The 22209-nt window shown below is 34.1% G+C and overlaps 1 protein-coding gene and 1 pseudogene across 1 annotated transcript; both read left to right on the top strand.

Annotated features, from left to right (window-relative positions):
* The first annotated feature begins 2512 nt into the window (after nucleotides 1-2512).
* Nucleotides 2513-6692, top strand: LOC146745825 (uncharacterized). Its single transcript, XM_085499582.1, has 5 exons — nucleotides 2513-2823; nucleotides 3024-3318; nucleotides 4157-4313; nucleotides 4583-5039; nucleotides 6000-6692. Exons 1-5 carry the CDS (start codon nucleotides 2661-2663, stop codon nucleotides 6233-6235), a joined length of 1308 nt encoding a protein of 435 aa, XP_085355708.1. The 5' UTR covers nucleotides 2513-2660; the 3' UTR covers nucleotides 6236-6692.
* A 9433-nt stretch (nucleotides 6693-16125) lies between these two features.
* Nucleotides 16126-21627, top strand: LOC146745824 (uncharacterized; annotated as a pseudogene).
* Nucleotides 21628-22209: the final 582 nt, after the last annotated feature.

Genomic DNA, 22209 nt, shown 5'->3' with positions numbered 1-22209 from the left:
TCAATATGACAACAGCAAAAGTTATGGTTTTTACTAAAAGCAAACATCTTTTAAAGAAACATAACTTTGTGTTGAATAACCATCTTATTACAGCTGTCAAGGAATTTTGTTATCTTGGAATTATATTCAGTTAAAATGGCAAATTCAAACTCAACCAGTCAATGCTTAAAAATAAAGCTATGAAGGTAGTATTTTCAATTCGGCAATTTGTACTGAGCCATAAAATGAAATTTAGGCTTGTGAATTATCAAATGATGCCAACAACTTGGAACAGGTGTGTAATCAGTTCTATCGTTTTGTTTTGGGTGTCAGCAAAGTGACCCCAACCATAGGCAACAGGGATGAATTAGGCAGTATTCCTATTAGATTGAAGGCCTCAATTTCACAAATTAAATACTGGTATAGACTGAGCACTTTGTCTGGTAACAATATCCTTAACGCTGCTTTAAATGAAGCGGTAAAATCACAGTCAACATGGATTAAGCATGTAGACAACATATTAGGGGAACATGATGTCAGCAATATTGAAGAAAAATTTAGTGTGAGTAACAGTAATCAATTGTTCAAAGTAATTAAATTAAAACTGACAAATGATTATATGTTATCTTGGAAACATCAATTAACAAAAGCAAATAGTAAGAATGGTGAAAGGAATAAATTGAGGACTTAATGTTTATATAAAGAAAATTTTGAGTTTGAAAATTATCTGAAAAATATAAATAATTTCAACCTTCGAAAAATTTTAAGTAAATTTAGACCCAGTGATCACAATATAGAGATTGAACTAGGGAGAAGGAACAAACCAAACATTTTGTTATATGACAGAACATGTAAAAGATGCAATATAAGCTCTTTTGATGATGAGAAGCATTTTATCCTTAAATGTCCTTCCTTTAAAAGTGAAAGGAAAATAATTTTTGAAGATTGTGATCTCAAGTCGAATTTACCAGACGATATTTTTATTGAGGTAATGAAAAAAAGCTCTTTCACTATACCTTAAAGATACTATCTATAAATCCCCTGTTTAAAAGTTGCGAAAATAGTGAAGTTTTTATTTTAATATTTCTTTAGTCTTTATTTTTTAAGTTTTATTGTTTGTTTTTATTACATTTGTTTATTCTTGTCTTGTTATTCTCTTTACCTTAGTAAATCCTCTGATGTTTTAGTTGTGTAATAAAGTTGTTATTATTATTACATAAAAATGATAAACACAGTTGAACACGTGGCTCAAAAATGGGAAATAAACATGCCAGTAATCAACCACATAAACAAAAAACTGTTGGCCAGCTCAAACTCTTGCAAATCTCAGGTAAACAAGACACACCTACTGTGTTTGGATTGCACCTAGAGAAATCACTGGAAAAACACCAAGATTAGAACATCCAAATACACACAGAATAAACTCAAAGGTACACAGCCGCAATGTAGTAAGCAAAGGACCACATGTTGGTCTCACCTTTGACCCCAGTGATCACGCCCTCAAACAGGGAGCACCTGAGAAAAAAATATTCATTGATTCTTACAAGGCATTTCAATTGAGGGATACGAGCGGTCATTGGTTGATTAGTGGCATGTGACCTGGTAGGAACTGTCAGAAAATAAATATCTTAACCCAAAGCTAGGAATAAATTGTTTAAAACAGAAGAATTGAGTGTTTTTTTTCAGCTCTGATTTCTTATTTATCTCCCTGACTAAAACTACCAGTCTATTATACATGTTTCCGCCCTATCTATGAGTACGGAAAGGTAATTCAGTTGGCCATAATAATCATGTGTGTACAGTCAAAACTTCTCTTGCAAGATGTGTAAAACCTGAATGTAAGTAAATTGAAACCCGGCCCCTTTTCCCTGTAATTTATTATTTCCAATATGTATGCTATCATTGTCATTAAAACGGTGAATGACTTTTGATTTGACTGGAAAAAGTATTCATGTGCTTTCACCAAATTTTTATTTTACATTTATAGAAAAGTGACATTGGGAAAATGAACATCAAGAGGACCAAGACGTATAACGTGCTTACGTTAGTGTTACTCTGTGTGGCAGTTTATATATTGAAACATATATGGACTTCGTAAGTTTACTTTAACAGCTTCCTCAAATCCGAGAGGTTTATTTATTCTCAATAGTGTTGTATAAATAAATGTATTTGATTTTGTGAGAAAAAGTGGTATAATGAATTTACAATATGTAACATATTAACTGGTGTAACCATGGAGTGTCGATGGTTTTCTGAAATGCAACTGAATTTTAGTACATGCTTACCCGTTACAGTGATGATAACTTTCAACAAATTTCGTATTGTGATATCTTTTGAAAAACAAACTACTTCAGAATGCAGATGGGGAGTGCGGTAATATTTATTGCAAATGTCAATATGTAATCATTTTTTTTAGATCTGTTAGTCCAGCTCACAGATGAATTATGATAAAATAAGATAAAATAATTGTAATTATAAATGTGAATGTCTTTCACTTATCACATTGTTTACATTTTTGTATCTCCAGTGAAAGAAAAATTCCAATCGAACATCAAAGAGAAATTCCAATCGAACATCAAAGAGAAATTCCAATCGAAAATCAAAGAGAAATTCCAATCGAACATCAAAGAGAAAATTCAATCAAACGTCACAGAAAAATCTTTCTCGATTGTGGAGCTAATATGGCATCGTCGGTACTGCTGTTCAGAGAAATCTACCCTAACGGAAAGGAATATGAAATATATTCCTTCGAAATTGATGACAGATTAAAACCATACTTTGCTGCATATAAACATCAAAGTGGCATTAAAGTTAATATTCCATTGGGTGTCGCTGCAAAAAATGGTAAGCGGTACTCACCGACTCACTCAGTCGCTCGCTCAGTCATTAGCACAATCGCGTACATACTCACACTCACTCGATCGTCTCACATGAACCCGATTGCCACACATGCACTCAATCGCCACTCGCCCTGTAATCGCCACTCATCCAACGAATCAACCTAATCAACAAATTGTCACTCACTCAAAATACACAATTTGCAGGTGGATTCACTGCCTACTTAGAAGGAGCCTGGTATCCAGGAAAAGTGAACAACAAAAAGGACATGCAGTGGGGTGGTGGCACCTTGTTCGTAAAAGATGAAGAAAAAAATGCAGAAGATGGAGGATATCGAAAACTATCCCATCGTGTGACTGTGCCTACTGTTGACCTATCTCAGTGGATTCAGAAGAACACAAGAAAAGAAGATTACGTAATTCTTAAATTGGATGTTGAAGGCGCGGAATTTGAAATACTCGAGAAAATGTTGAAAGATCACACGTTTGAGTGGATTGATAAGTAAGTGCAAATTATTGCATGTTACTCGAAAGGTCTAATTTTGAACCGTTACTTAGGACACCCATTACAAAATTATTACCTATTATATATCAACAATATACAATTAATAATTTCCCAAAGAAATTTCCCAATGCAACACACATGTTTAAAACAACAATTGTGGGAATATGAATCATGTTGATAAAGACATTACTGACAACACTCCTTGGCTGCAAGCCCCCCCCCCCCCAAAACAATACGAGTCTCAGTTCAATTGAGTTGACGTATTTACTTGAACATTACGCACCTGTGAAAATCCACTTTACTTACAGCGGGGGAGTCGTCCCCTGCGCATGCGTCAGATGGCCATAGTGTGTCATTTTTGACAAACAAGCGTCTACGTATGAGCCTTTGGGGGGGGCATTGGTTGATCTAAATATATATTTCTTGCGAGGCACAGTGAGAACATGCATAGACACAATGAGACATTGGCCTTTGTCTTACAATCTCTAACACGCACGCGTACGCATGATAAATCTCATGAATACAAAAAAATTGTCACAAATAATACATCATATTACACTTTTTTTGCAAAACATAACGCCACATAGTATATGGTGTGAACAAATTAATACAGGGTATCCGCTGTTTCCATTTGAATACCTATCTTTTTCTCACACAATAACCATAAACATCTCTATGTATATTAATATTTCCTGTAAACAATGAGTGATTATATGTCGCTGTAGCGAATCTCAATTGTTTCTTTTGTGTGTGAATTGATTTAATAACTTATGTTAGCATGGTTTGCCACTGTTTTAATTCTAATTGCTGTTTGTCTTGCCACTGTACTTTTCAGATTTTACGGAGAATACCACGCTTCACAGCCAACTGGATTCGACCTGGAAGCAAGGAAAAAGATATATAAACGATTAAAAGATATAGGAGTAAAGCAAATTACATGGGCTGGAGAAGAAAAATCGTTTTCCGATTTTGATGAATTGTACAAGTTACAGGTAATCACCATTGAATTATAACCACATCCACAAAATTGGAATTAATCAAACTTTAAATGTTATGTTCCTAAATATTCAATGAATGTTGAACCAGAAACGTTATTTAATTGAGCTATTTATACCATTATATGTCGTTTATTTTCAATATTTTATTTTTCTCACACTCACAGGTAGACATTATTTAGGTATTATTTCATAATTGACAATCTGCCGATAAAGTTGTTTCAACTGAAACCACATATTTGTATATCTGTCCATATTTAACTCAGGGAGAAGACAATGTTCCTGGTGCAGTTGGCGAAATAAACAACAAGTGTCCTACGATAAATGGAAAAACACTTGTCTCGATTGTTGTGGAGATCGGTATGAATCTAAAGGCAGCAAGTCTTCTTGTGGAAACATTGAAAGCTTATGCGAAAGACGTGCCACTGACTCTATTTGTATATGGCGACTTTGTTGAAGAGCACCCAGAGCTAATCAAGGAATGGAGCTTACATTACGAGATTGGTATTCGAGGAAGTAGTCCAATGCCAAACGGATTATGGGAATTGCAGAACAACAATCTCCTTCGTTTATCCATCGTGAGTGCCATGACGAGACTTATGGAGCTCAAACTCGTAGCAAAATATGTTCTACCAACTGGATTTAATGAAAACGTAATTTCCGTTACTAAAGACAGAAATCTTCGACCAGTCGATTCAACTATTCGTTTTCCACCTAAAGATGGTGAGTATATACGTTTTCATATTGAAAATGATTGTTTTCATATTTAATTAAAACCGCATAAAACAGTGAGCAAAATCAACGTACTATATTCAGTGTTTCAAGGTTGCATGAATTCAATGTTTTTATTTATTATTCATGATTATAATCAAATACAATTAAATGGTTAATTAAAGTTACGTATTTTCTGATACAAATGTTTTGTAAACTTTATGATTCGTGAACATACATATTTAATAACGTCGCTCGGTATCATGTACATATAAATTGGTTGGTATGAGAGTGCGCGGATGTTTTATGCTCGGGGTATATTGGCTACATATGTATGCATGTATATCAAATCATTTTCTTATAAATACAGTCTTGTATTGTGATTGATACCCTCTATAGTTGAGATCAGTTTCTTTATTTCCCTTTCATTTCTTGACGCCGAGAAAGTCATTTCGAAAGTCATGGTTAATGATTGACCTGTTCAAATGTAGTCTATTGACAGCTGCCTGATGTGTTATGCGGTATCAAAATAATCCTATGACTTGTTTTCAAACGCAATTCACTGTGTGTCTCCCATTTATATATTTTTGGCAGACAGGTTTTGGGTCTGATTTGTGCCATTGTCTGCAAACAATTGTGGTTCCTGGGTTTTGATATGCTAATTATTGATCAGTTTAATGTTATATGATCAAAATGGTTTCACGTCATGTATTGTTAAACTTGTTCATTAAATAATTGTATTATGTATATGGTTCACCGAAGAGCCACTGTCACATTGACCGAGGGTTAATTAAAACAACTGGGTTAATCAGATAACTAATAATAGTTGTCTGAGATTAGAATGACCTGGATTTCAGTCTCAATGGAGAGAATGTTTTGAAATCTGATAGGCTTTTTGCAATATACAATGTTGACTGCACAGAACGGCGTTCTTCTTGTCTTCATTATAACAATTTCCATCTTCTGTTGCAGAAAATCTTCTGACATACAGTTCATACTTTGAGTACAGAGATGTTGAGAGAATACCGAAGGCATTGGCTGTTATCCACAATGCACTGGCTGATAAAGGAGGCATTTTGAGTTTAGATTCTGATTTCCCGGATAGCTATATTGTGTCAACGTTTCTGTTGGATTACCTGTATCTAATATCAGATCACACGATAGTCGGTTTACGAGAATGTCTTGCTGGTATTAGCAATCATAATTAGTAAACAGAGTATATTTGCGTAATATGAGATTATCATCTTCCCATCACGTTGTGATGTATACCTACCATGTAATGGCGAATGCATAACACGCTGTGGGGAATGCATTTAATAATGATAATGATAATAATGATGATAATGATACTACTACTACTACTAATAAATTTATTGCGTCTTTAGAAATACACTATTTTCTATTAGAATATTGCGAGAAAATGAAAGAAACAAAAAAACAATAAAATAAAATTAAAAATCATGTGTGGATAAGATTACATATCATATTGTCTATTTCTAATTAAGAATTCATTTTGTATATACTCTCCTACATATTTGATAATATTTTTATCTGTGCTTTGCAATAAATAAATGTATGATTTTTTGGAGATTGGTTTGTATTTCAATAAAAAAGTTTACTGTCGAAATTGTTTTTCCAACGGACAGATATTATGGCCATGAAAAAGTGTAGTTTATCTTCTATTTCTTGAAGTGAGCATTGGCCAAACATTTTTAAAAGGTGTTTTCGGATTAGTACGTCTCTCCTTTTGAATAGCTACGTTATGTAAACCTGAAAAATTGCGTGTTTTTATTTTTGGAACTTAACATCTACGTCGTGTGCGTACGTACCCCACGGACAGCAATATGATTGTCTTTCTCCATGGTTCATTGCATTCTGCTACCTTCTAAGTAGGGGCCATTGTTATGACTCTCCAATCGAAATAGCCACTGAACTAACAATGAGTTTGAACTATGACCGATCCATGAAAACAGCTTATGTTTACGAGGGATGATACTTCAGAACACCCTTGGATACTGAGTGGGGAGATTCCACAGCTCGTGCTTGGTGACATGAACGGAGAGATCTCAAGTCGGACGAATCTCCTTCGCCATTGATTCACTCCTTTACCTGAACTCTCGTCGCATTGTGGACTAACAAACATCATCATGTCAGTCGTGGATCGGATCTACTGTACATTAAGAATAAATCTACTAAGCGTTGGATACTGGACTATTCGTATCTCTTCAATACATATACCCTTACCGCCCGGTAACGATGCCTGTACGTACCTCGAGTATACCAACTTATTGAGCTAATCTACGATTGCTGAGTTCCCCAAACTCGGTAGAAACCCCGACAACAGTTATGATTGCTTGTTTTGAATTTGGTTACTTGGCCTGTCGCGTGATGGTGAATGCCTACCAAGATCTTATTTTAATCAGATTGCAACTTGCTCTGCGGATGGAAAAAAAGCAGTAGTGTATATGCGTGCACGTGACGTAATAGGTCATTGGCAAGTCCTGCCACCGGAAACAAAATACTTGTTAGCTGTTTTCCAGTGCGAGCAGATGATGGACTGCTCCGTTCCTGTAGTAAATTGTTTCCGTTTGAAAACTGATAAAAACACATCCTGTTGTCTCTTGAAATATTTGAAAGGTCTAAGTTGTCTTTTTACCAGACTCTTACAGATAAGCTCAGTGGATTACATATGCGCTGCGATGTTGAAAAAAAACTTGATTTTTACGCAATAGTTTTGCCATTTTGTTTCTAGTCTATTCATGATAAACTGATTTTTAGTCCCCGTTCGGACGAAGTCCGAAAACGGGGACTTATGTTTTGACCTCCGTGTGTCCGTGCGTGCGTGCGTGCGTGTGTGCGTGCGTTCGGACCAGTATCTTAGAAATGCCTGGACCAATCACAATCAAACTTCACACACTCATCGTCCATGATATCATACATATGCACGTCAATTTGTTTCCCGATCTGATTCAAGATGGCCGAATGGCAGCCATTTTTGTGCTAAAAATCATCAAAATCAAGCATTTCCCGGATGTTTACAAATGGATTTTGTTCAAACCTTGCATATACGTTGGACATTATAGGACCTTGATGAACGTCATTTTGTTTTACGATCTGATTCAAAATGGCCGAATGGCGGCCATTTTTGTGCTAAAAAAATCATCAAATATCAAGCATTTCTAGGCTGTTTACAGATGGATTTTATTCAAACTTGATATATACATTAGACATTACGGGTTTCTGATGCACTTCATTTTATTTTTTAGATCAGACTCAAAATTGCTGTCTGGTGGCCATTTTGTTTTAATGAATGGGTTTCCAGACCCATATGTCTGACTTGTTTTGACTGATTATGTTCAAATTTTTAATATTCATTATACATCATGTCACAGATATACGGATATATTGGTTTGACGATCCATTAGTGGCCTAATGGTGGCTATTTTTGTGCTAAAAAACTTGTTTTATTTTTAGATCGGATTCTGAATGGCTGACTAGTGGCCATTTTGTTTTAATGAATGGGTTTCTAGAGCTATATCTCTGACATGCTTTGACTGACTATGTTCAAATTTCATATATTCATTATACACATATTCATAATGGCTGATTTGTTTTAATTAATGCTGTTCCAGAGCAATATCTCTCAATACTCATTTGACGATCAGATACAAATGTCAATCATTTAAATGTTAAACAATCATCATATTTATCATTCAATTTGCAATAACCAACACAGAATCTTTGTTCCATATCGTTTGCCCACCAATACACCAGGGCAGAATTAAAGAGAATTAATCTCTTCCATAATTCCCATTTTTAATATGCCACTTACCTCTTTTCGCTCATTACATTAATACAGATTAACTCTTATTTGGACATCTGTAAATGTACAAATCGCTGTACCACTAAATAAGTAAGTGAGACATTCACTCAGTATTTTTATTCTGGGTTTCTAATCTCAACACGGCTTGCTGCATCGGTCATTACCATGAATTTCAGCAACGGTTCTGAATCGACAACCTTTTTAAATCACACATTCTCCCTATTTTTATTATCTCATTTACATAATTTGAGCATACTAAAACGATATATATATTTCGTCCCTTGTGAACTTTTACTTTTCGATATTGTCCCTTGACAAATGTTGTAGGATAAACAGAACTTTGTTATTATGTCAGATGTTATACCCATTGTCAAGTTGCCACCCATAGTTATATCACGGTTATGTGTTATGTGGTGCATCTATCATATTATGTGGTGCATTTATCATATTATGTGGTGCATTTATCATGTTATGTGGTGCATCTATCATATTATGTGGTGCATTTATCATGTTATGTAGTGCATCTATCATGTTATGTAGTGCATTTATCATGTTATGTAGTGCATCTATCATATTATGTGGTGCATTTATCATGTTATGTAGTGCATCTATCATGTTATGTAGTGCATTTATCATATTATGTGGTGCATTTATCATATTATGTAGTGCATTTACCATGTTATGTAGTGCATTTATCATGTTATGTGGTGCATCTACCATATTATGTAGTGCATCTATCATATTATGTGGTGCATTTATCATGTTATGTGGTGCATTTATCATGTTATGTAGTGCATTTATCATGTTATGTAGTGCATTTATCATATTATGTAGTGCATCTATCATATTATGTGGTGCATCTATCATGTTATGTGGTGCATTTATCATGTTATGTGGTGCATTTACCATGTTATGTAGTGCATTTATCATATTATGTAGTGCATCTATCATATGTGGTGCATTTATCATGTTATGTAATAAATTTATCATGTTATGTGGTGCATTTATCATGTTATGTCGTGCATTTACCTTGTTATGTAGTGCATTTACCTTGTTATGTAGTGCATTTACCTTGTTATGTAATACATTTATCATATTATGTAGTGCATTTATCATGTTATTTATTTCATTTACCTTGTTATGTAGTGCATCAAATCAAACACCGACCGATCTCAGGAAGCAATTACGGACCTGGAAAATCAGTACGACTTGTCAGTCACTTGCCAGTAGTTATGGGGAGGGGGGTGTTCACAATAATTACTGAATACTGTAAAAAAGGTTAATTATTCACTGGGGTTTAATTTTGCTTATATCACTGGAAACTGCGCTAAATTACAACCCAGTGAATATGCAAAATTGAGCATAGAACACATTATCTAAATGATAAAACCGTGAATTTAGAATCCAAATAATATGCCTGAAATTCGAAATTAGTGAAATTTAAATCCAGTGAAAATTAGTCATTTTACAGTCAGCCTGATACAATATTTACAATAATGGGATATTGGTTGCAATAAATATCAATTTGTATACATGTCTTTCTTGAGCAAAGCTAAACTGGCAACTTCTGAACGGATTTTTCATTTTATTTGAAATAAATATTATAGATAGATTTCAGCGGGGCTTGATCGCGAAATAATTGCCAAACAAAAAAGAAATCCCTTTTCCAATCTAGGACTTGCTTATATGACCGGTCACACGAGTGCAGTTCCTCATGAGTAGCACAGTGTAAACTTGGCGCGTCACACCCACCGATGATTGAATCTCAGTCAACTAATGAAATAGTACTAAATAATGTATTAGTTGTCTGAGATTGAATCTAGCCCAATGACAAGGCATGCAAACTTGTTTTGTTCGTCTTTTTCAGCGACAGTGGGGTGAATAAATTTTTAGCTTTCCTTTTCATTTATCATTGATTCGCTTTTCGGAACAGCATTCTACTCCGTTGCGGCTGAAAAGACGAACAATACACGTACTCCAAAATGTGTTGTTGGATAAAAGCTATACAAGGTCTGTGTCCTATAAAACATCTACGCATGTAATTTTCACAATGATTTATTCGCGTACATAATTGCATGGCGACCAAATCGTCTATTTCTTCAGCTTAGAACATATCACTCGCCTAATTAGTTTAGCTGTCGAAGCCTGGCATGATTGGTAGTTTTATTTTGTTGACTAACACGTTTGAGGTTGTTTGGACACGTTAGTCTACTGAGATACGACATGCATGAACTTCTATAATGACATAATTGTTTTGTTTTTATAATAACATTTCATTTAACAATATTATTTGTTTTATTTGGCGTCGCACGCAAGTCAAATGGAGTAACGATAACTTTTCTTTGTCGATACAATCCTAATATCTAAAAACAACAAATTAAAGGACACCAAATGTTTCAGATATAAATAAAATACCATCACAAAGACTAACAACCGACACAAGAATAGCGATGGACCCCCAGCTTACTGAGAGTATATAGGTTGCATAATGCACACGGATATTACAGCACACTTTCACCGTGACGGTGGCCGTATTTCATAACTTTGTTTCTTTAGTATAGACACGGTTAACCGTGGTGTAGTAGAGTGAAAATAGAGAAAGAAAGTAATAGATTTAATTGATCTAACAGATTGTAAAATGTTAGCTCAATCTTTGGTTGGAAAAGGAAATCTTGTGCTGTACAATTTTAATCAGAATCGTGCGAAATCAATCCAACCTATATATTCATGAAAGCCCTGATTTTACCCTAAATAAATAAAATCCATATTATAGCAGGCGCAATGACCCCAGTTGATCACGTGATTACAGTAAATAAATCCGTTATCAAGACTTTGAATCAGTATTGTGACGAAAATTAAATAGGGGTATTAAAATTGTGTCCATCGAAAATTGTAGAATTAAACACTAGAAAAATAAGTCAGAGCGATTTTTGTAACTTTTCTGGTTTGTTGACACTTCTAAATTTGTGTTTTACTGCAAATCATTTATGCCAATTAAAGTAATTTTTGAACAAGGATGACAACGGATGTTAAATTCAATCAAACTTTAGTTCCAAATCGTTCCTAATTAAAAGTTGTTTTGAATTTTACTTTTTTTCCTTACTGAGCCTAGAAAATAATGTGATGAATAAACATAGAGCTTATTAATCAATAAATGAACAAATATGTCTGTATGGCATCACGCTTTGCCGACACCACCACCACGGAAACACCGACAGCGCCCTATGGCCAGGGGTGGTGGACCACAAACATGGACGATTATACTCCCCGCTTCCAATAGAACGTTATTACCAACATCCCTTACGTTTGTGGTCAACCACCCCCAGCATCAAACACCGCAGGGTACCGCCAAAACCAACCTGATGCCAAATAGAACTTCGAAGTTTTCTAAAAATAAATCTGGTTAAAAAAATGAATAAATAAACAAACAACTTGGCAAACAAACTCATATCTGTCTATTTTTCTCTCAATAATAATTGTTTAATCGTTTTTTTAACGAGCTGCGTGAGATAATTGACCTAATTGTAGCAAGGATATTATTCCATATTTTCGCACTGAGTATGTCATCGAAAACTGACCAAAAGTTGTACGGATATATTCAACAAAAAGATTTTGATTGTGGAGTTGTCTGGTTTGATATGAATGATGGATAAGTTTGAAATAGTCATTAATATTATGGGCAGAATAATGATGGATTAAGTCATGGATGAAAGTACAGGTGGCTAATTTGTGCATGTTATAGATATCAAGGATGTTTAACGTTTTGAATAAAGGGGCCGAGTGTTCAGTGAACGAACTAAACGTCATTGCGCGATCTAACATTTTCTGGGTCATATAAATGGCATTTAAGTGTGAGTCATATGTATTACCCCAAAACTCCGGACCATAAGTAATATTCGGCTGTATAAAGATATTTGGATTGCACCTAGAGAAATCACTGAAAAAATACCAAGATTAAAATATCCAAATACACACAGAATAAACCCACAGGTACACAGCCGCTAAGTAGTAAACAAAAGACCACATGTTAGTCTCACCTTTGACCAAGCTGATCACGCAAGGCAAGGCGAGGGATATGAACGGTCATTGGTTGATTAGTGGCATGAGACCTTAAGAGAATAATTAAGGTTTAATAAAGTGCTTGCTAATCTTGTATAAGATGGAATATCATTAGGCGAGTAACTTCCCATGCCAAATAAATTCCCCAAATTTAAACACTGGGAGTTATTCATCAAAATCTACCACTTGGTGGAGCCCTATTCCCAGACAATTAGTCGTAGAAATTGACAACATACACACTCAGAATAACATCAAATTATATGGTAGGCAATGAATATGAGCCTGATTATTAGATGCAGTAATGTAATGTATAATGTTCTCATTCACTACATACAAGGACACACCAACATTTGGCATGATTAGTAATTTTAATTAATTTCTAAAAATAATACATAAAAATATGACTATTAAAAGTAGTTTATCACTATAATCATGAAAAAAAATCTATTGAATCAAAAGTCTCCATTCATCAGCTCATTATTTCTCCAATTGATAAAATGATGGACCTGTGATGGGCAACCTTGAATATACCAAAACACAATAGTGGTTTGACTTGTCATGGCCATACATGGAATTTGCTCTACATAAAGAGCTTAATCAATTCTTATGTGAAAACAAGTAGTTCAAGGAAACCATTTTATGATTTAGAAAAAAATAAAAATAAAAATATACCAACCAGAAAAGTGTCTAGATATAAAATACTCGTATTACACATCCCTGATCAAATTAAATCCAAATCAACAGCATTTCTGATTAATTTGGAAGGGGGGGGGGTTACAAGCACTGTTCAATAATAAACTCAAGATGGGATTAATTAGCAAACTATTCAAACAAATTCTGTGAAAAGAGCAATAATTGTGAAATTGAAAGAGTTGTATTATTTGGCCAATATACTGACAGTATGCAACTCTCTTGTCAGTGACAAGATGTACAACACAATTTTGAGATATATTTGAATATTTGGGAGTTTGACCTCATTAAACTTTGAATAGGGTAAATTAGTAATGATCGCACTACAAATTGTTAAGATTGTCTGCCATAATGTGAAAATAATGTGAAAATAAGAAAAAAAAAGCATTTTTCTCAAAATTCCTAGAGACATTGAAATTAGTGGTGACATGAATAATTCATAGATGTATGAATACAATTTTTTGACCAGTTTTATAAAAACATTCATATTTAATAATCACAGCCCTACCTAAATCAAATTAATAAGATTAGGGCGAAAAATATGCCGAATTACAAATTTTCAAATTCTTCAACCAAGATATAAGAGATTGACAGCAATGGGTGAAACGCAAAATATGACATTTCTGGATAAAAAATTACTCCCTTGTGTCTAAATAGTTGAATACAAAGCAAGAAAAGTGGTAAAATAAAAATAACAAAGATTCCCAGTTACTTTGCACTATACCTGCCAAATAAATGGAGATGATCTCATAAAATGTGTGCTTGAACACACAACCACATAATTATCAGATATATGCAAGGTCAGGAGAGGTCAAAACTTATAATAATTAGGTCAAAGTAAGCTTTGGTTATGTAAGATGAGATCTGCCAAACATGACTAAATTCCAGTGAATAGAGCCATAATTATGGTCAAAACAACGACCTCAGGTCCGAGGCAAACTTTCCCTTCAGAGCTCATACCACTAATTGAATTTCCATAGACGACATTTGTTAACATATGACGAGATTGCTATAAGCAAGCTTTGCTGTCTAAAGAAATAATACAGAACTACAACTCGTAGTTAAATTCTGATATAACTGTGCAAGAAGTTGTGAATTCAGTTAATCAATTAAAAACAAAAAATCCACTTGTGGAGATGGAATAGCTAATGAGATGCTGAAATTAAAAAAATCATCATTTAATGTTTGTTACAACTATTTAATCTAATTTTGATATCTGACAGCCTTCCAGAGAGCTGGGAATCTACATTGCTAGTACCAATTCACGAAAGTGGTGTTAAATCAGACCCAAATAATTATAAGACTATTGCCATTTCCAGTTGTTTATCAAAATTGTTCACTAGCATTCTAAACAAAAGACTAGTATCCTTTCTAGAAAACAATAACTTGCTGACACAACTGCAGTTTGATTTTAGAAAACCAAGGAGAACTACTGATGCTGTATTTCTTCTTTAAACTGCAATTGATAAAGCATTATACCGTAGTGATAAAAATAAACCAAAGCAATTATACTGCTGCTTCATTGATTTCAAAATAACATTTGACAATGTGTGGAGTGACAGTTAGTTTCTTAAAATGCAAAATTTGGAAGTCAATGGTAATTGTCTATGTACACCAATATTAATTACAAAATCAAATTACCATCTGCCATTACTGAGGGGTTTTCTTCTAATTGTAGGGTTAAGCAGGGATGTAACATGATTTAGTCATTATGTCAGAGACAGCAGATGGTTTACAAAATTGTTTAAACAAATTTCAAGTTTATTGTACAAATTGGCATCTCAATGTCAATATGACAACAACAAAAGTTATGGTTTTTACTAAAAGCAAACATCTTTTAAAGAAACATAACTTTGTGTTGAATAACCATCTTATTACAGCTGTCAAGGAATTTTGTTATCTTGGAATTATTTTCAGTTAAAATGGCAAATTCAAACTCAACCAGTCAATGCTTAAAAATAAAGCTATGAAGGTAGTATTTTCAATTCGGCAATTTGTACTGAGCCATAAAATGAAATTTAGGCTTGTGAATTATCAAATGATGCCAACAACTTGGAACAGGTGTGTAATCAGTTCTATCGTTTTGTTTTGGGTGTCAGCAAAGTGACCCCAACCATAGGCAACAGGGATGAATTAGGCAGTATTCCTATTAGATTGAAGGCCTCAATTTCACAAATTAAATACTGGTATAGACTGAGCACTTTGTCTGGTAACAATATCCTTAACGCTGCTTTAAATGAAGCGGTAAAATCACAGTCAACATGGATTAAGCATGTAGACAACATATTAGGGGAACATGATGTCAGCAATATTGAAGAAAAATTTAGTGTGAGTAACAGTAATCAATTGTTCAAAGTAATTAAATTAAAACTGACAAATGATTATATGTTATCTTGGAAACATCAATTAACAAAAGCAAATAGTAAGAATGGTGAAAGGAATAAATTGAGGACTTAATGTTTATATAAAGAAAATTTTGAGTTTGAAAATTATCTGAAAAATATAAATAATTTCAACCTTCGAAAAATGTTAAGTAAATTTAGACCCAGTGATCACAATATAGAGATTGAACTAGGGAGAAGGAACAAACCAAACATTTTGTTATATGACAGAACATGTAAAAGATGCAATATAAGCTCTTTTGATGATGAGAAGCATTTTATCCTTAAATGTCCTTCCTTTAAAAGTGAAAGGAAAATAATTTTTGAAGATTGTGATCTCAAGTCGAATTTACCAGACGATATTTTTCTTGAGGTAATGAAAAAAAGCTCTTTCACTATACCTTAAAGATACTATCTATAAATCCCCTGTTTAAAAGTTGCGAAAATAGTGAAGTTTTTATTTTAATATTTCTTTAGTCTTTATTTTTTTAAGTTTTATTGTTTGTTTTTATTACATTTGTTTATTCTTGTCTTGTTATTCTCTTTACCTTAGTAAATCCTCTGATGGTTTAGTTGTGTAATAAAGTTGTTATTATTATTATATAAAAATGATAAACACAGTTGAACACGTGGCTCAAAAATGGGAAATGAACATGCCAGTAATCAACCACATAAAAAAAAAACATGTTGGCCAGCTCAAACTCTTGCAAATCTCAGGTAAACAAGACACACCTACTGTGTTTGGATTGCACCTAGAGAAATCACTGGAAAAACACCAAGATTAGAACATCCAAATACACACAGAATAAACTCAAAGGTACACAGCCGCAAAGTAGTAAACAAAGAACCACATGTTGGTCTCACCTTTGACCCCTGTGATCACGCCCTCAAACAGGGAGCACTTGAGAAAAAAAATAGTCATTGATTCTTACAAGGCATTTCAATTGAGGGATATTAGCGGTCATTGGTTGATTAGTGGCATGTGACCTGGTAGGAACTGTCAGAAAATAAATATCTTAACCCAAAGCTAGGAATAAATTGTTTAAAACAGAAGAATTGAGTGTTTTTTTTTCAGCTCTGATTTCTGATTTATCTCCCTGACTAAAACTACCAGTCTATTATACATGTTTCCGCCCTATTTATGGGTACGGAAAGGTAATTCAGTTGTTCAATTCTGACTAATTAATTGGCCATAATAATCATGTGTGTACAGTCAAAACTTCTCTTTCAAGATGTGTAAAATCTGAATGTAAATAAATTGAAACCCGGCCCCTTTTTCCCTGTAATTTATTATTTCCAATATGTATGCTATCATTGTGATTAAAACGGTGAATGACTTTTGATTTGACTGGAAAAAGTATTCATGTGCTTTCACCAAATTTTTATTTTCCATTTATAGAAAAGTGACATTGGGAAATTGAACATCAAGAGGACCAAGACGTATAACGTGCTTACTTTAGTGTTACTCTGTGTGGCAGTTTATATATTGAAACATATATGGACTTCGTAAGTTTACTTTAACAGCTTCCTCAGATCCGAGAGGTTTATTTATTCTCAATAGTGTTGTATAAATAAATGTATTTGATTTTGTGAGAAAAAGTGGTATAATGAATTTACAATATGTAACATATTAACTGGTGTAACCATGGAGTGTCGATGGTTTTCTGAAATGCAACTGAATTTTAGTACATGCTTACCCGTTACAGTGATGATAACTTTCAACAAATTTCGTATTGTGATATCTTTTGAAAAACAAACTACTTCAGAATGCAGATGGGGAGTGCGGTAATATTTATTGCAAATGTCAATATGTAATCATTTTTTTTAGATCTGTTAGTCCAGCTCACAGTTGATTTATGATCGTTAAGATAAAATAATTGTAATTATAAATGTGAATGTCTTTCACTTATCACATTGTTTATATTTTTGTAGCGCCAGTGAAAGAAAAATTCCAATCGAACATCAAAATGAAATTCCAATCGAACATCAAAGAGAAATTCCAATCGAAAATCAAAGAGAAATTCCAATCGAACATCAAAGAGAAAATTCAATCAAACGTCAAATAAAAATCTTTCTCGATTGTGGAGCTAATATGGCATCGTACTGCTGTTCAGAGAAATATACCCTAACGGAAAGGAATATGAAATATATTCCTTCGAAATTGATGACAGATTAAAACCATACTTTGCTGCATATAAACATCAAAGTGGCATTAAAGTTAATATTCCATTGGGTGTCGCTGCAAAAAATGGTAAGTGGTACTCACCGACTCACTCAGTCGCTCGCTCAGTCGTTCGCACAATCGCGTACATACTCACACTCACTCGATCGTCTCACGTGAACCCGATTGCCACACATGCACTCAATCGCCACTCGCCACTCGCCCTGTAATTCGCCACTCATCCAACGAATTAACTCAATCAACAAATTGTCAATCACTCAAAATACACAATTTGCAGGTGGATTCACTGCCTACTTAGAAGGAGCCTGGTATCCAGGAAAACTGAACAACAAAAGAGACATGCAATGGGGTGGTGGCACCTTGTTCGTAAAAGATGAAGAAAAAAATGCAGAAGATGGAGGATATCGAAAACTATCCCATCGTGTGACTGTGCCTACTGTTGACCTATCTCAGTGGATTCAGAAGAACACAAGAAAAGAAGATTACGTAATTCTTAAATTGGATGTTGAAGGCGCGGAATTTGAAATACTCGAGAAAATGTTGAAAGATCACACGTTTGAGTGGATTGATAAGTAAGTGCAAATTATTGCATGTTACTCGAAAGGTCTAATTTTGAACCATTACTTAGGACACCCATTACAAAAATATTACCTATTATATATCAACAATATACAATTAATAATTTCCCAAAGAAATTTCCCAATGCAACACACATGTTTAAAACAACAATTGTGGGAATATGAATCATATTGACAAAGACATTACTGACAACACTCCTTGGCTGCAAGCCCACCCAAAAAACAATACGAGTCTCAGTTCAATTGAGTTGACGTATTTACTTGAACATTACGCACCTGTGAAAATCCACTTTACTTACAGCGGGGGAGTCGTCCCCTGCGCATGCGTCAGATGGCCATAGTGTGTCATTTTTTACAAACAAGCGTCTACGTATGAGCCTTTGGGGGGCATTGATTGATCTATATATATTTTTCTTGCGAGGCACAGTGAGAACATGCATAGACACAATGAGACATTGGCCTTTGTCTTACAATCTCTAACACGCACGCGTACGCACAATAAATATCATGAATACAAAAAAATTGTCACAAACAATACATCATATTACACTTTTTTTGCAAAAAATAATGCCACATAGTATATGGTGTGAACAAATTAATACAGGGTATCCGCTGTTTCCATTTGAATACCTACCATTTTCTCACACAATGACCATAAACATCTATATGTATATGATATTAATATTTCCTGTAAACAATGAGTGATTATATGTCGCTGTAGCGAATTTCAATTGTGTTTTTGTTTGTGAATTGATTCAATAATTTATGTTAGCATGGTTTGCCACTGTTTTAATTCTAATTGCTGTTTGTCTTGCCACCGTAATTTTCAGATTTTACGGAGAATACCACGCTTCACAGCCAACTGGATTCGACCTGGAAGCAAGGAAAAGGATATATAAACAATTAAAAGATATAGGAGTAAAGCAAATTACATGGGCTGGAGAAGAAAAATCGTTTTCCGATTTCGATGAATTGTACAAGTTACAGGTAATCACCATTGAATTATAACCACATCCACAAAATTGGAATTAATCAAACTTTAAATGTTATGTTCCTAAATATTCAATGAATGTTGAACCAGAAACGTTATTTAATTGAGCTATTTATACCATTATATGTCGTTTATTTTCAATATTTTATTTTTTCTCACACTCACAAGTAGACATTATTTAGGTATCATTTCATAATTGACAATCTGCTGATAAAGTTGTTTCAACTGCAACCACATATTTGTATATCTGTCCATATTTAACTCAGGGAGAAGACAATGTTCCTGGTGCAGTTGGCGAAATAAACAACAAGTGTCCTACGATGAATGGAAAAACACTTGTCTCGATTGTTGTGGAGATCGGTATGAATCTAAAGGCAGCAAGTCTTCTTGTGGAAACATTGAAAGCTTATGTGAAAGACGTGCCACTGACTCTATTTGTATATGGTGACTTTGTTGAAGAGCACCCAGAGCTAATCAAGGAATGGAGCTTACATTACGAGATCGGTATTCGAGGAAGTAGTCCAATGCCAAACGGATTATGGGAATTGCAGAACAACAATCTCCTTCGTTTATCCATCGTGAGTGCCATGACGAGACTTATGGAGCTCAAACTGGTAGCAAAATATGTTCTACCAACTGGATTTAATGAAAACGTAATTTCCGTTACTAAAGAGAGAAATCTTCGACCAGTCGATTCAACTATTCGTTTTCCACCTAAAGATGGTGAGTATATACGTTTTCATATTGAAAATGTTTGTTTTCATATTTAATTAAAACCGCATAAAACAGTGAGCAAAATCAACGTACAATATTCATTGTTTCAAGGTTGCATGAATTCAATGTTTTTATTTATTATTCATGATTATAATCAAATACAATTAAAATGGTTAATTGCAGTTACGTATTTTCTGATACAAATGTTTTGTAAACTTTATGATTCGTGAACATACATATTTAATAACGTCGCTCGGTATCATGTACATATAAATTGGTTGGTATGAGAGTGCGCGGATGTATTATGCTCGGGGTATATTGGCTACATATGTATGCATGTATATCAAATCATTTTCTTATAAATACAGTCTTGGATTGTGATTGATACCCTCTATAGTTGAGATCAGTTTCTTTATTTTCCTTTCATTTCTTGACGCCGAGAAAGCTATTTCGAATGTAGTCTATTGACAGCTGCCTGATGTGTTATGCGGCATCAAAATAATCCTATGACTTGTTTTCAAACGCAGTTCACTGTGTGTCTCCCATTTTGATATTTTTGGCGGACAGGTTTTGGGTCTGATTTGTGCCATTGTTTGCAAACAATTGTGGTTCCTGGGTTTTGATATGCTAATTTTTGATCTGTTTAATGTTATATGGTCAAAATGTTTTCACGTCATGTATTGTTAACTTATTTATTAAATAATTGTATTATGTATATGGTGCACTAAAGAGCCACTGTCACACTGACCGAGGGTTAATTAGAACAACTGGGTTAATCAGATAACTACAAATATTTGTCTGAGATTAGAACGATCTAGATTTCAGTCTCAATGGAGAGAATGTTTTTAAAATCTGATAGGCTTTTTGCAATATACAGTGTTGACTGCATAGAACGACGTTTTTCTTGTCTTCATTATAACAATTTCCATCTTCCGTTGCAGAAAATCTTCTGACATACAGTTCATACTTTGAGTACAGAGATGTTGAGAGAATACCGAAGGCATTGGCTGTTATCCACGATGCACTGGCTGATAAAGGAGGCATTTTGAGTTTAGATTCTGATTTCCCGGATAGCTATATCGTGTCAACGTTTCTGTTGGATTACCTGTATCTAATATCAGATCACACGATAGTCGGTTTACGAGAATGTCTTGCTGGTATTAGCAATCATAATTAGTAAACAGAGTATATTTGCGTAATATAAGATTATCATCTGCCCATCACGTTGTGATTGCCAATTATTATAAGTAACGTTTGAGAATTCCAACCCGGAGAAAAATATGGAAATAAATACAAAATGACCGCCAGTCGGCAAAATTTGTTCGAATCATGAAAAAAAAATGGCGTGCACCAGTAACCCAATATGTATGATGATCACACAAACTTTGATCTAAATCATCCATGTAATGTCGGAGGAACAGCTGCTGACACGTTTGAAAATCAAATATGAGATATGACTCCGGACGGATTCTAAATTAATAGTCTCCGATTTCGGAATTTCTCCGAAACGGGGACTAATTAAGGTAACTAAGTTACTCGCGTTCGTGGCTATTTTTTTTTAAATTTAGTATATTCTGAACTTAAATCAAATTATCTAAGGAATAGTGCACGTTACAGAATGAAATTACATTTTGAAGTTAGGGAAATAATTACAATATCTATATCGATAATTATTTGGGGAATGTTAACTAAGTAACGTTAACGTTAACGTTAACTAAGAGTATATACTAACTTTGGACGTTACAGCGACTGACTTACCTATTC

Source organism: Saccoglossus kowalevskii, chromosome 5 (genome assembly GCF_978046115.1).
Source record: "Saccoglossus kowalevskii chromosome 5, keSacKowa6.1, whole genome shotgun sequence".
Taxonomy (NCBI): domain Eukaryota; kingdom Metazoa; phylum Hemichordata; class Enteropneusta; family Harrimaniidae; genus Saccoglossus; species Saccoglossus kowalevskii.
Note: the sequence above shows the minus strand (reverse complement) of the source record. Positions and strands in the feature narration are given on the sequence as shown.

Coding starts and splice junctions, on each gene's coding strand:
- LOC146745825 (XM_085499582.1), top strand. CDS start 2,661: ATGGCATCGTCGGTACTGCTGTTCAGAGAAATCTACCCTAACGGAAAG. Junction 3,319..4,156: donor ACGTTTGAGTGGATTGATAA/GTAAGTGCAAAT, acceptor TGTACTTTTCAG/ATTTTACGGAGAATACCACG. Junction 4,314..4,582: donor ATGAATTGTACAAGTTACAG/GTAATCACCATT, acceptor TATTTAACTCAG/GGAGAAGACAATGTTCCTGG.